The sequence below is a fragment of the Nerophis lumbriciformis genome, linkage group LG26 (assembly GCF_033978685.3).
Source record: "Nerophis lumbriciformis linkage group LG26, RoL_Nlum_v2.1, whole genome shotgun sequence".
Classification (NCBI taxonomy): Eukaryota; Metazoa; Chordata; class Actinopteri; order Syngnathiformes; family Syngnathidae; genus Nerophis; species Nerophis lumbriciformis.
This window is the reverse complement of record NC_084573.2, coordinates 5,762,718-5,777,549: the sequence shown is the minus strand read 5'-3', so window position 1 is coordinate 5,777,549 and position 14,832 is coordinate 5,762,718. Positions and strand designations below refer to the sequence as shown.

The 14,832-nt window shown below is 39.1% G+C and overlaps 2 protein-coding genes across 2 annotated transcripts in view; one reads left to right on the top strand and one right to left on the bottom strand.

The window, feature by feature from the left end:
* LOC133623968 (uncharacterized) overlaps window positions 1–14,832 on the bottom strand; it is a 289,936-nt gene that overhangs the window by 74,955 nt on the left and 200,149 nt on the right. The gene's annotated exons all lie outside the window — the stretch shown is intronic.
* Window positions 2,623–14,832, top strand: part of LOC133623527 (uncharacterized) — a 45,450-nt gene continuing 33,240 nt past the window's right edge. Inside the window, exons 1-3 of the mRNA XM_072916107.1 lie at window positions 2,623–2,992; window positions 4,043–4,309; window positions 12,373–13,532. Of these exons, the coding sequence (XP_072772208.1) occupies window positions 2,917–2,992; window positions 4,043–4,309; window positions 12,373–13,532 (1,503 nt within the window). The 5' untranslated portion in view covers window positions 2,623–2,916. The remainder of the gene's footprint in view (window positions 2,993–4,042; window positions 4,310–12,372; window positions 13,533–14,832) is intronic.

Genomic DNA, 14,832 nt, shown 5'->3' with positions numbered 1-14,832 from the left:
TCCGCTTTCCATCCCTTCTAGCAACGTGCCCGCCTTGTCACAAGATATAAGCGGCTCCTGTAGCACACTCATGTAAATGCAACGCATACTTCATCAACAGCAATACAATTTACACTGAGAGTGTCCGTATAAGCAACTTTAACAGTGTTACAAATATGCGCCACACTGAATCCACACCAAACAAGAATGACAAACACATTTTGGGAGAACATCTGCACAGTAACACAACATAAACACAACAGAACAAATACCCAGAATCCTTTGCAGCACTAACTCTTCCAGGACTACAATATACACCCCCGTTACTTCCAACCCCCCCACCCCAGATAATGCATCTGCCCCAAGTGGAGGAGTTCAAGTACCTCGGAGTCTTGTTCACGAGTGAGGGAAGAGTGGATCGTGAGATCAACAGGCGGATCGGTGCGGCATCTTCAGTAATGCGGACGCTGTATTGATCCGTTTTGGTGAAGAAGGAGCTGAGCCGGAAGGCAAAGCTCTCAATTTACCGGTTGATCTACGTTCCCATCCTCACCTATGGTCATGAGCTTTGGGTTATGACCGAAAGGACAAGATCACGGGTACAAGCGGCCGAAATGAGTTTCCTCCGCCGGGTGGCGGGGCTCTCCCTTAGAGATAGGGTGAGAAGCTCTGTCATCCGGGGGGAGCTCAAAGTAAAGCCGCTGCTCCTCCACATGGAGAGGAGCCAGATGAGGTGGTTCGGGCATCTGGTCAGGATGCCACCCGATCGCCTCCCTCGGGAGGTATTTAGGGCACGTCCGACCGGTAGGAGGCCACGGAGAAGACCCAGGACACGTTGGGAAGACTATGTCTCCCGACTGGCCTGGGAACGCCTCGGGATCCCCCGGGAAGAGCTGGACGAAGTGGCTGGGGAGGGGGAAGTCTGGGCTTCCCTGCTTAGGCTGCTGCCCCCGCGACCCGACCTCGGATAAGCGGAAGAAGATGGATATAGATATATATATATATATATATATATATATATATATGATGACTTGGTCCTGGGGTTTAGTTTTTCTCGAAGGCAACGGAAAGTTGGCTCGGGCGAGACGGGAATGAAGGTACATTTTTATTTAAACACTATAAATACAAAACAAGGAAGTAAACAAAAGGCGCGCACAATGGCGGAGAACAAACTATGAAACCAAACACTTGCACATAGGCAAAAACTATGAACAACAAAAAACACTAACTGTGGCAATAATAAACAAAACTTACTTGGCATGGACAAAAAGGAGCAGCGTGAACGATGGACATGAAAAAAAAGAGTCAGAAATGTGCAGAAGCATAAATGTGGAGATGTCACCAGAAAGACAAACTGAAAAACAATGAACTTAAATACTACAGACATGATTAACGAAAACAGGTGCGTGACTCAAAACGTGAAACAGGTGCGTGACGTGACAGGTGAAAACTAATGGGTTGCTATGGTGACAAACAAGAGTGCACAATGAGTCCAAACGTGGAACAGGTGAAACTAATGGGTAATCATGGAAACAAGACAAGGGAGTGAAAAGCCAGAAACTAAAGAGTCTACAAAAAAACATGACTAAGACAAAACATGATTACACAGACATGACAATATATAGATAGATATAATATATATAATGCCAAAGGAAATGTAAAAAGAACATGAAAACCTCCCACAGTCTAAAATACATTATAAAAACTATTAGCATCGAAGACAAAAATAATATCATGAGTGTAATATTTATTTTGTTTGTTTTTTTTCTTTCCTTATGCTACTGTTGTTTCAATACTTTGTTAAATATTTGAATATTTTCAAGAAAATAAGTTGTATGTCTTTGTTTTGAAAATGTAAAATAGACAAGTTTACTTTTATTTTCAGAATAAGTAAATAGTAGGGGCAGCACGGTGGAAGAGGGGTTAGTGCGTCTGCCTCACAATACGAAGGTCCTGAGTAGTCTTGGGTTCAATCCCGGGCTCGGGATCTTTCTGTGTGGAGTTTGCATGTTCTCCCCGTGACTGCGTGGGTTCCCTCCGGGTACTCCGGCTTCCTCCCACCTCCAAAGACATGCACCTGGGGATAGGTTGATTGGCAACACTAAATGGTCCCTAGTGTGTGAATGTTGTCTGTCTATCTGTGTTGGCCCTGCGATGAGGTGGCGACTTGTCCAGGGTGTACCCCGCCTTCCGCCTGAATGCAGCAGAGATAGGCTCCAGCGACCCCCCGCGACCCCAAAAAGGGACAAGCGGTAGAAAATGGATGGATGGATGAAAACCTCCCACATTCTAAAATACATTATAAAAACTATTAGCATCAAAGACAAAAATAATATCATGAGTGTAATATTTATTTTGTTTCTTTTTTTTCTTTCCTTATGCTACTGTCGTTTCAAAACATTGTTAAATATTTGAATATTTTTAAGAAAATAAGTTGTATGTCTTTGTTTTGAAAATGTAGAATGGACAAGTTTATTTTTATTTTCAGAATAAGTAAATAGTATATAATAAAATAGTTGTACCGGGGGTGGGGAGCTGGTTGTACTTGTTTCTCTCGCGAGATCTGGAGAATTGCTGGTTACTTGTTTCTCTCGCGAGATCTGACAACACTGCGCGCGAACCAAACACTGCAGGATAAAGCAAGATGGCGTCTGACGGTGAAGACGTTATTGCAGTCGTCACAGTTCAGTGTTCTTAATCTGTGCGTCCATGTACACATATATGTCCTTTATTACACTCTAGTAAATAGAGTAATCATCGTTAATAACTGTTCGCATCCGGTTATATTAGTCTGAGCGCACTTTGATGCTTCTCGGGCTAGCTTAGCTTGCTAATTAGCTTAGCTTGTTAGCTGCTAACAAAGAGAGGCGGAAGTGATGAAAACACATCGCTAAGCAGAGATCAAGTGTGAGTGTAAAGTGTTGTGATTGTGTGAAAATGTGCGAAAGAACGATAGCAGAGTACGAGGAGGAACTTTGTCCAACAAAAGAGGAGAAGGAGCGACACAGAACAGGTTTGTTTACTTCTTACTCTCGAATCTGTACTAACTTTATATTTATTATTAACACTATTCTTGAATAGATTGTCTATAGGAAGATGAATTGTCATGTGAGGATGATGCACTGATTGTTTTATGTTGTTCATAAAAACGAGACAGTTTGAGACACACAATATTTATGAGAGGTTGATGTTCCTCTCAGTGTGTAACAATGTGTATCAACATGTTTACACAAAACTCACACAGTCACCGGGAGAATATTCCAGAGAGCAGGTTAAGTGCAAACTCCTCGAGAGTTTTACCTCCAAAAATAAGAGAGGTAAGACAAAGTCAGAGTCAGTTACCATGGTAACTGACGCTGTAAACCTAGCCTGCTAGCTGGCAGGTTTGACAAGTTATTTATGTGTGTAAAAGCTATACTGACCTGTTATTTCCTTCATATTGGTGCAGCCATTAACCTACTACAACACCTACTACATCCACCTACTCAGTGGCCTAGTGGTTAGAGTGTCCGCCCTGAGATCGGTAGGTTGTGAGTTCAAACACCGACCCAGTCATACCAAAGACTATAAAAATGGGACCCATTACTTCCCTGCTTGGCACTCAGCATCAAGGGTTGGAATTGGGGGTTAAATCACCATAAAAATGATTCCCAGGCGCGGCCACTGCTGCTCTTCACTGCTCCCCTCACCTCCCAGGGGGTGATCAAGGGTGATGGGTCAAATGCAGAGAATAATCTCGCCACACCTAGTGTGTGTGTGACAATCATTGGTACTTTAACTTTTTAATGTGGCAGTGATTGTGGAAAAAACAAAGCCTGATCTAAAGATGACATCTTGATCTCAAACCAATTGGCCGTTCATTATTAAGTGAAATGTCTTATAATTGCTTAAATTTGTCTTTAACCAAGCAACACTATGTTTTATCCAGTTACTCGATTAATGGAAAACATTTCCAGTAGAACACTTGATTAATAAAATGTTCAATAGCCACAGCCCTATATTTCATGTACCATTTAATATTTAGCATGTAGGAGTTAAAATGTGTTTTGTTTGTGTCCTGTAGACATCCATCAGCTGATTGGACACCAAGAAGAATGTCTCCCTCGTCTGCAGGGGGACAGTTTCACTTTAGAGGATACACAGCCCTTACGCTTTAAAGGGTACGAGGAGGATCCACAGCCCCCTTATTTTAAAGAGGAAGAGGAGGGAGAGTGTCCTGTAGGGCAGGAGGAGGCTGATCTCACCAAGTTTCCACTGACTGTTGTCTCTGTGAAGACTGAAGAGCATGAAGACAAAGCACCTGAGTCCTCACAGCTTCATCACAGTCCAAGTAAGCACAACATCCACATATCATCTAATACAATGTTTGTGACACATGTTCATCCGGGGGCCACATTTATGACTAAAGATGGAGATATATTTGCTTTTTAACACCACCATTTAAAAATGAATGCTCATCAATCATCAACAGTGTAATTGCTGGGGTGTAACAATGTGACCTAGAGGCCGTCCTCCTTAGCTCACGTGGTCAAATGAAGGCAAACATTCAATATGGCTACTGTTTATTTACCTTTAGCAGCACATATGTCAGCATATTTCAAAGGTTTAGTGGTGAAGATTAGGGATGTATACCAAGTACCATTTTTTTTAGTACTGGTTCCTAATTATGTCGTCCATGAGGACCGTGAAGATTCTGGACTAACGACACGACTGTTTGTATTTTTAGTTCCAGCTGACTGACGTAACTATGACACGTTGTCACATTGAGTTCAGCTGCCGCTGCTACACATTAACATCAGCTTTTAATAATGACAAATAAGGAAGCAACCACACGCAAAAGTTTGATATGTTTGTTATTGACAAGAAGATGACATAACTGCATTTCACCTTGCACTGCACACATAGTTGACTTCTTTAAGACTTCAAATTAACAGCTGTTGATAAAAGACTTCCCTGCTCTGAGATGTTACAGAACATCATGTTGGACGTGTTCAACCTCTTGTGCTAATAGGAATGCTATTTAAAATGCCTTTTTTCCACTTTTTTATTTCCACATTTTACATGTAGTACCGATAAGCGTACTGATAAATACTGGTATCGATAAGGAGTATCAATTAGGGCAGTGGTTCTCAACCTTTTTTCGGTGATGCACCCCCTTTGAACATTTTTTTAATTCAAGTACCCCCTAATCAGAGCAAAGCATTTTTGGTTGAAAAAAAGAGATAAAGAAATAAGATACAGCACTATGTCATCAGTTTCGGATTTATTAAATTGTATAACAGTGCAAAAATATAGCTAATTTGTAGTGGTCTTTCTTAAACTAGATTGATATATTTTTATTTCAAATATGCATAAAAACAAGAGCAAACCTGATCCAATACAGTACTATAGCCTTAACAGACATTATAACAAAATGAAAACAATGGAAAAGAAAAAACAAAAACAAATGAGCATTGGACTTTCTTTTTCTTTTCTTTTTTTACATATTTGAAAAGGAGTGAGAAGAAGTTTACACTTATTTAATCCCACCCCCTTTCTTTAAATCATAAATTACTCTGAGCAAGAACTACCTGTTCACTCAATGTACAAACTTAATGAACTTGTATATACATAAATTATAGATATATACATACATATGCACACTACACACATACATAGCCACACCATTACCACTAGTGATCATGGAAATGGTATGATGCCACCACAGCAACACCACTGCCTCAATGGGCAGCCCGACACTCTTCTGTAACATAAATAAGCCAATATCAAAGCCCTTCTTCATCTCTGTACCTCTGGAATACCATGTACCTATACTTCTTTTTAAACTGGTTTATGTTTGGACATTGCTTTAACTCCACATTCAAACCATTCCATAATTTCACTCCACAAATTGAAATACAAAAACTTTTAATGGTCGTTCTATAACTAAGCATTTTGAAATTTAAATTCCCCCTTAAATTATAACCGCCCTCTCGTGTGCTGAACAATTTTTGAATGCTTCCTGGGAGTCTTGGCTTTATACATTATTTGTGCAGTTTGATACAAAATAATATCATTAAATTTTAATATTTTTGACTGTAAGAATAGTGAGTGAGTATGGTCCAGATATCCAACCTTGTTGATGATGCGTACAGCTCTTTTCTGAAGTGTAGTTATTGAATTTAATGAGCTTTTATAATTATTCCCCCAGACTTCCACACAGTAGGTTAAGTATGGTAAAACTAATGAACAGTAAAGAATGTGGAGTGATTTGTGATCCAGAACCTGCTTTGCTTTATTTATTACTGAGATGCTTCTTGACAGCTTAGATTGTACATGTTTTATATGTGATTTCCAGTTAATTTGATCGTCAATTGTAACTCCAAGGAATTTTATTTCAAAAACCCTTTCAATATCCACCCCATCTATTTGTATCTGCACCCTTGTTTCACGTGTCCTCTTTCCAAACAGCATTAACTTAGTCTTAGTCAGGTTTAATGACAATTTATTGTAGTCAAACCAAGTTTTTAGTTTACTCATTTCTTCCATTATGACTTCTTGCAATTGATTTAAGTCATCCCCAAAAAATATCAGTGCCATCAGCAAATAACACTAATTTCAATCATGTAGACTAGGGCTGCAGCTAACGAGTATTTTTCTATCGATTAATCTATAGATTATTTTTTCGATTAATCGGTTAATCTATAGATTATTTTTTCGATTAATCTATAGATTATTTTTCCTTTTACCGATTTTTTTTTTTAATTTAAAATGAAGAGGAAAAAATAAATGTAGGCCAGTTTTTTCAAAAGGCATGGCTTTTATTTACAAAAAAAAAAGTATGGCCACTCAGTCAACATTGACAACAACATGACAAAATATTCTGTAACAATGTAAACATTTAAAACTTTTAACATTTAACAAAATTAAAAGTAGCTTATTTGCTTTTTAATGTGCAAATATAAAAGTAAACATCCAGTGCAAATCTTTATATTCTGGAATAGTATAAGCATTTCAAAAGTAAAAGTATTGCTTATTTTGCTTTAAAATGTGCAAAAATAAAGATAAACATCCAATACAAAAAAAGTGCAAAACGGAAATATTCTGTAACAAGTGTAAACATTTCAACAAAAGTAAAAGTATTGCTTATTTGCTAAAATGTGCAAAAATAAAGCTAAACATCCAATACAAAAAAGTGTACAGTGTAAACATTTCAACAAAAGTAAAAGTATTGCTTATTTTGCTTAATAACACAACAATGATAGTATGATTAAAGTGAAAGTTAATTGTTGGTTTGTACATAGTATATGTAACTGTTAATGTTGTAAAATGTATTTGCACAACTAATTAACGTTAGCGTTTGTGACACGTCTTGTGCCGTGGGGTTCTTTCAGGACCGACAGACTGAACGCCAGACGGCTTTGCCAGGTTTACAATCTTTTAATTTTACACAAAGTCTTTTCTCTTCCAACTGCGCGGATCGCGCACCTGGGCACGATTGCGGCGTCGCTCCCGGCGCGCCCCGCCTCGCCGCTCGCTCGCCGCCGCCGCCTCTCCACAGCGTTAAAGAGGAGCGCGTCTTTGTAAACACTGAACAGACACGCCAAACGCGCCTCTCAGAGCGAAACGGTGCTTTAGTTTATGAATTCACAACGCAGATACAAATGACACATTCATGTTTTTGTGTAATAATGACAACGTATACGCACGCGGACGATTGACTTGTTGATGGTGATGGCAAGAACGCTGTCGGGGGTTTTCTTTTCAAATGTTCGTTCATAGCCGTTGTGCTGCTATGATAGGCCATTTCCGCTCGACACAGTGTGCATACAACAACATTATTAGGCCGTTTATTGAAATACTCCCACACTTTTGACGACTTTTGGCATGCTTTTTTCCCCTCGCTCGCATCGTCTGCTTTGCGCTCCGCCATGACAGTAGTGTGACGTAAATATGCGACGCGCCGACGCACAAAAACGGCGTCGACGTATTTACGTAACCGATGACGTCGACTACGTCGACGCGTCGTTTCAGCCTTAATGTAGACACTTTACATATATCATTGATATATAGGATGAACAGTTTTGGCCCCAACACTGACCCCTGGGGGACACCACAAGCAATATCCAAACACGATGAACAGCAATCCCCCAACCTCACAAACTGTTGTCTCTTATTTAAGTAACTTTTTGGAAAAAAAGATATAAAAATAACTACAAATTTGTTGAAAAATAAACAAGTGATTCAATTATAAATAAAGATTTCTACACATAGAAGTAATCATCAACTTAAATTGCCCTCTTTGGGGATTGTAATAGAGATCCATCTGGATTCATGAACTTAATTCTAAACATTTCTTCACAAAAAAAGAAATCTTTAACATCAATATTTATGGAACATGTCCACAAAAAATCTAGCTGTCGACACTGAATATTGCATTGTTGCATTGTAATGAATGGAATAGCCTACTTGATTTGATGTTCAGTTTATGAACTTACATTCATATTTTGTTGAAGTATTATTCAATAAATATATTTATAAAGGATTTTTGAATTGTTGCTATTTTTGGAATATTTAAAAAAAAAATCTCACATACCCCTTGGCATACCTTCAAGTACCCCCAGGGGTACGCGTACCCCCATTTGAGAACCACTGAATTAGGGTATCATATCGATAAATGCTTCCTACTGAAGATACAAGCCAGATATCTTAAAAAAATATATTCAACGTTTATTTGGATTTAGTTACTTCTCTGCTGTCCAGCAATGTCTCAATCAATCTAGTTTATTAGCACTAATTAGCAAAGTTTTCTTGTCTTTCTAAAGTCTTTCTTTTGACAGCCCCCTCGCGGTAAAGTTGTCCGAGTGCAAACTATTTGTGACTGATAAAACTTTTCGGCGAATCAAAAAAACAGTCAAAGTCGGCCGTTCTGTTCGTCAGCTGAAGCTCCAAGTTTCCAGCGATGGTCTCAACCCGCCTCATTACAGTGCTTCGGGAGAGTGACATATATATATATATATATATATACCTACCGTTCAAAAGTTTGGGGTCACCCAAACAATTTTGTGTTTTCCATGAAAAGTCACACTTATTCACCACCATACGTTGTGAAATGAATAGAAAATAGAGTCAAGACATTGACATGGTCAGAAATAATGATTTGTATTTTAAATAAGATTTTTTGTACATCAAACTTGGCTTTCGTCAAAGAATCCTCCATTTGCAGCAATCACAGCATTGCAGACCTTTGGCATTCTAGCTGTTAATTTGTTGAGGTAATCTGGAGAAATTGCACGCCACGCTTCTAGAAGCAGCTCCCACAAGTTGGATTGGTTGGATGGGCACTTCTTGCGTACCATACGGTCAAGCTGCTCCCACAACAGTTCAATGGGGTTCAGATCTGGTGACCGCGCTGGCCACTCCATTACCGGTAGAATACCAGCTGCCTGCTTCTTCTCTAAATAGTTCTTGCACAATTTGGAGGTGTGTTTTGGGTCATTGTCCTGTTGCAGGATGAAATTGGCTCCAATCAAGCGCTGTCCACTGGGTATGGCATGGCGTTGCAAAATGGAGTGATAGCCTTCCTTATTCAGAATCCCTTTTACCCTGTACAAATCTCCCACCTTACCAGCACCAAAGCAACCCCAGACCATCACATGACCTCCACCATGCTTAACAGATGGCGTCAGGCATTCTTCCAGCATCTTTTCAGTTCTTCTGCGTCTCACAAACGTTCTTCTTTGTGATCCAAACACCTCAAACTTGGATTCATCCGTCCACAACACTTTTTTCCAGTCTTCCTCTGTCCAATGTCTGTGTTCTTTTGCCCATCTTAATCTTTTTCTTTTATTGGTCAGTCTCAGATATGGCTTTTTCTTTGCCACTCTGCCATGAAACCCAGAATCCCGCAGCCGCCTCTTCACTGTAGATGTTGACACTGGTGTTTTGCGGGTACTATTTAATGAAGATGCCAGTTGGGGACCTGTGAGGCGTCTGTTTCTCAAACTAGAGACTCTAATATACTTATCTTGCTCAGTTGTGCAACGCGGCCTCCCACTACTTTTTCTACTCTGGTTAGAGCCTGTTTGTGCTGTCCTCTGAAGGGAGTAGTACACACCGTTGTAGGAAATCTTCAATTTCTTAGCAATTTCTCGCATGGAATAGCCTTCATTTCTAAGAACAAGAATAGACTGTCGAGTTTCAGATGGAAGTTCTCTTTTTCTGGCCATTTTGAGCGTTTAATTGCCCCCGCAAATGTGATGCTCCAGAAACTCAATCTGCTCAAAGGAAGGTCAGTTTTGTAGCTTCTGTAGCAAGCTAAACTGTTTTCAGATGTGTGAACATGATTGCAAGAGGGTTTTCTAATCATCAATTAGCCTTCTGAGCCAATGAGCAAACACATTGTACCATTAGAACACTGGAGTGATAGTTGCTGGGAATTGGCCTCTATACACCTATGTAGATATTGCACCAAAAACCAGACATTTGCAGCTAGAATAGTCATTTACCTCATTAGCAATGTATAGAGTGTATTTCTTTAAAGTTAAGACTAGTTTAAAGTTATCTTCATTGAAAAGTACAGTGCTTTTCCTTCAAAAATAAGGACATTTCAATGTGACCCCAAACTTTTGAACGGTAGTCCATCCATCCATCCATCTATCTTCTTCCGCTTATCCGAGGTCGGGTCGCGGGGGCAGCAGCCTAAGCAGGGAAGCCCAGACTTCCCTCTCCCCAGCCACTTCGTCCAGCTCTTCCTGTGGGACCCCGAGGCGTTCCCAGGCCAGCCGGGAGACATAGTCTTCCCCCTAGGGAGGCGTTCGGGTGGCATCCTGACCAGATGCCCAAACCACCTCATCTGGCTCCTCTCCATGTGGAGGAGCAGCGGCTTTACTTTGAGCTCCCCCTGATGGTAGAGCTTCTCACCCTATCTCTAAGGGAGAGCCCCGCCACCCGGCGGAGGAAACTCATTTCGGCCGCTTGTACCCGTGATCTTGTCCTTTCAGTCATGACCCAAAGCTCATGACCATAGGTGAGGATGGGAACGTAGATCGACCGGTAAATTGAGAGTTTTGCCTTCCGGCTCAGCTCCTTCTTCACCACAACGGATCGATACAGCGTCCGCATTACTGAAGACGCCGCACCGATCCGCCTGTCGATCTCACGATCCACTCTTCCCTCACTCGTGAACAAGACTCCGAGGTACTTGAACTCCAATTCAATGAGATGACAAAACACTTGAGCTAGTATTGATGTTAATTGAACACTGATACAGTTTGCAGTTAAATAAAGGAGAAGTGAACATCCCAGTAAAAAACAACAACTTTATAAACAAGTTGTGACAACGTTCACGACACATCACCTGCTGCATGAATGGCCTTCCCAAAGTCGTGTGGACAATGCTGAAGAAACAAGTCTATGTCAGAAAACCAACACATTTAGCTGAACCGCACCAATTTTGTCAAGAGGAGTGGTCAAAAATTCAAGCAGAAGCTTGTGGATGGCTACCAAAAGCGCCTTATTGCAGGTAAACTTGCCAAGGGACATGTAAGCAAATATTAACATTGCTGTATGTATACTTTTGACCCTCACATTTTCAGTAGACCCATAATAAATTCATAAAAGAAGCAAACTTCATGAATGTTTTTAGTGACCAACAAGTATGTGCTCCAATCACTCTATCACACAAAAATAGGAGTTGTAGAAATGATTGGAAACTCAAGACAGCCATGACATGATGTTCTTTACAAGTGTATGTAAACTTTTGATCGTGACTGTATATATGCATGTGTATATGTTTATATATCCATCCATCCATCCATTTTCTACCGCTTATCCCTTTCGGAGTCGCGGGAGGTGCTGGAGCCTATCTCAGCTACAATCGGGTGGAAGGCGGGGTATGTATATATATATATATATATATATATATATATATATATATATATATATATATATATATATATATATATATATATACACTGTATATTTATGTATACATGTTCAGTTTAACAGTCCAGTTGTGATTGATTGAATGCCCTGAGAATTATACTGGACATTCTTTTGTAATTGCCACAAAATAACGTGTAGTATTTTGTTAATTTCTTGCCAAAAATATTTTTATTTTATAGATATTTTCAAAGCAGAATATTGTCCTTAGGGCCCTCTGGCACCTCATGGAGGACCCGTAAAATCTGTGCCTCTTAAGACCTCACTGTTGGCTTTGTACACTCATGTTACTTCTCAACTAGTCTAAGTTGATGCTAATCGACCTGTTTCTTCTCCTTTTTACTGAATGTGAAAGCAAAAGTGAGTCCACAAATAACCAAATCGTAAAAGCAGAATCGAAAATGAAATCTGAATTGGTAAAATCGTATCTATTTCGATCCCAGCATGTGTTTGTCTTCTTGTGTCCTGCAGACGTCTGTGAAAAATATCGTCCACCTGAGCAGCAGGAGGGGTCCTCCAGTGTGGAGCAGAAGAGGTCACAGCACTTCCACGTGAAAGAAGAGGAGCCACAGCCCCCCTACATTAAAGATGAAGAAAAACAGCGGCTGTCCCACGACTTCATAGAGGAAGACAAGAGACACCTCATCAGTGTGAAGAGTGAAGATGATGAGGTCAAAGTTGAAAGTGAGGAGCCTCCAAGCAGCAGCTCAACTCAACACATGACAACAGAAGCTGATGGAGACCACTGTGGAGGATCACAAGCAGACAAGCTCTTAGCTCCACTATCAGATAGTGAGGACACAACGTCACACTCTCCTGACACTGATGATGAAGACTCTAAAGATGATAAGACATGTCACACTGACAACACACACCTTACATGTTCTCACTGCGACAAAACTTTTAAATACCATTGTCATCTAAAAAGACACATGAGAACACACACTGGAGAAAAACCTTTTTCCTGCTCAGAATGTGGTAAAAGTTTTGCAGTAAGTCAAAGTTTAAAAGCACACATGAGAACACACACTGGAGAAAAACCTTTTCCCTGCTTAGAATGTGGTAAAAGTTTTGCACTAAGTCACAAGTTAAAAGAACACATGAGAATACACACTGGAGAAAAACCTTTTTCGTGTTCAGTCTGCAATAAATATTTTACTCTCAGGCCCAATTTAAAAACACACATGAGAATACACACTGGAGAAAAACCTTTTCCCTGCTTAGAATGTGGTAAAAGTTTTGCACTAAGTCACAATTTAAAAGAACACATGAGAATACACACTGGAGAAAAACCTTTTTCGTGTTCAGTCTGCAATAAATATTTTAATCTCAGGCCCAATTTAAAAGCACACATGAGAACACACACTGGAGACAAACCTTTTTCCTGCTCAGAATGTGGTAAAAGTTTTGTAAAAAATGTAAGTTTAAAAGTACACATGAGAACACACACTGGTGAAAAACCATACTCCTGTTCAAGTTGCAACAAAGGCTTCCGTTACCTAAACACTCTTACAGTACACATGAGAACACACCCAGGAGAGAAAGTGTTGAGTTGCAGTGTGTGTGGTGAAAGATTCTCCTATAAGTACCAGTGTAAGAAACACAAGTGTGCTGGTGAGAACAGCAGCAGCAAATGAAGATGCAGGATTTGAAATAAACTTTCTAACAACATCAGCACATATAACATGTGTGACATCATTGTTGTGTGTGTAACACAATCTTGTTAATATGGTTCTAACATATATAGAGTAAATACTTCAGATTAGTGCTTTTATTTCAGTCAAGTACATGAGTTAATATACATATTTGTGTACTTTAAAATGAACAGAACAATTTGGCTGAAAATGTGAGAATAAACAGTACATAAAATATGTTACATACAATAAACATTTTATGTGTAGATATTCATAATTCACTTTTTTACTTATTCATAATAGTGTTTTATGTATGTTTTTTTAAATAATGAAGTGTTACATATTTTATTTTCTAATTGTAAATGATTCCATAGATGAACTCCTTTATATGATATACACATTTGTTTTACATGTGTTCATACCTTTGCTTTTGAGTACACATAAATCCCTCTTAGTTCATATTTACTGGTTCACATCTGAAACATCTTCTGGACCACTTCTGGAAGCATATTATTATTTACTTTATACATCATTTGAGCAGTTGTCCTTTATACAATTTTAAAATGTGTGACTTTATGAATCATTAGTTGGGTCTCTATAATCCATTCTATTAATTGTCTTTATTACTCTCTTGTGTAATATGAATATTGTTGTGTGATTGTTTTATATGTATGTCCCCAGAATTTTATGCAATAAACAATGTATGCTTCAACTAAAGTTGGGTACAATAAATGTAGTTAATATTTATGGGTATGTATTTTATTTTATTTATTATCGCAGTCAATCTTTAAATGTTTTCTTTATATGACTTACATGTAGTTTCCAGCTTACTTCATCATCTAGAGCAGGGGTGTCAAACTCAAATACAGAGTGGGCCAAAATTTAAAACTAAACAAAGCCGCGGGCAAAGGTTGAACAAATTTACCTTTTTGATAGGGACACAAACAAGTTTTGCATTAAATATTGAACAAGAAAGGCTTATATAACTTTATAGTGACATGCAAAATCGAGTTTCAAATAATAATAATAATAATTAAAAAATATCAATGGCATATCAAATACAATTTAAATAAAAATTGAATGCCTCTTTTCTATTTGCAGCCTTCTGAGGTAAACATCAACATTAATTTTTTCCACAGGCTAATAAATTTGAAAATAAAATAATGAATAAACCAACCATTCAGGACTTTAAACTGCTCAGTTCGCAACACACTGATCTAATCTGATGTGCCCAAGCCAGACACCTGCCATCTTTTCTTGAATGCTAGTTCATTAACGTCGGGGCTCAGGCTTTGAG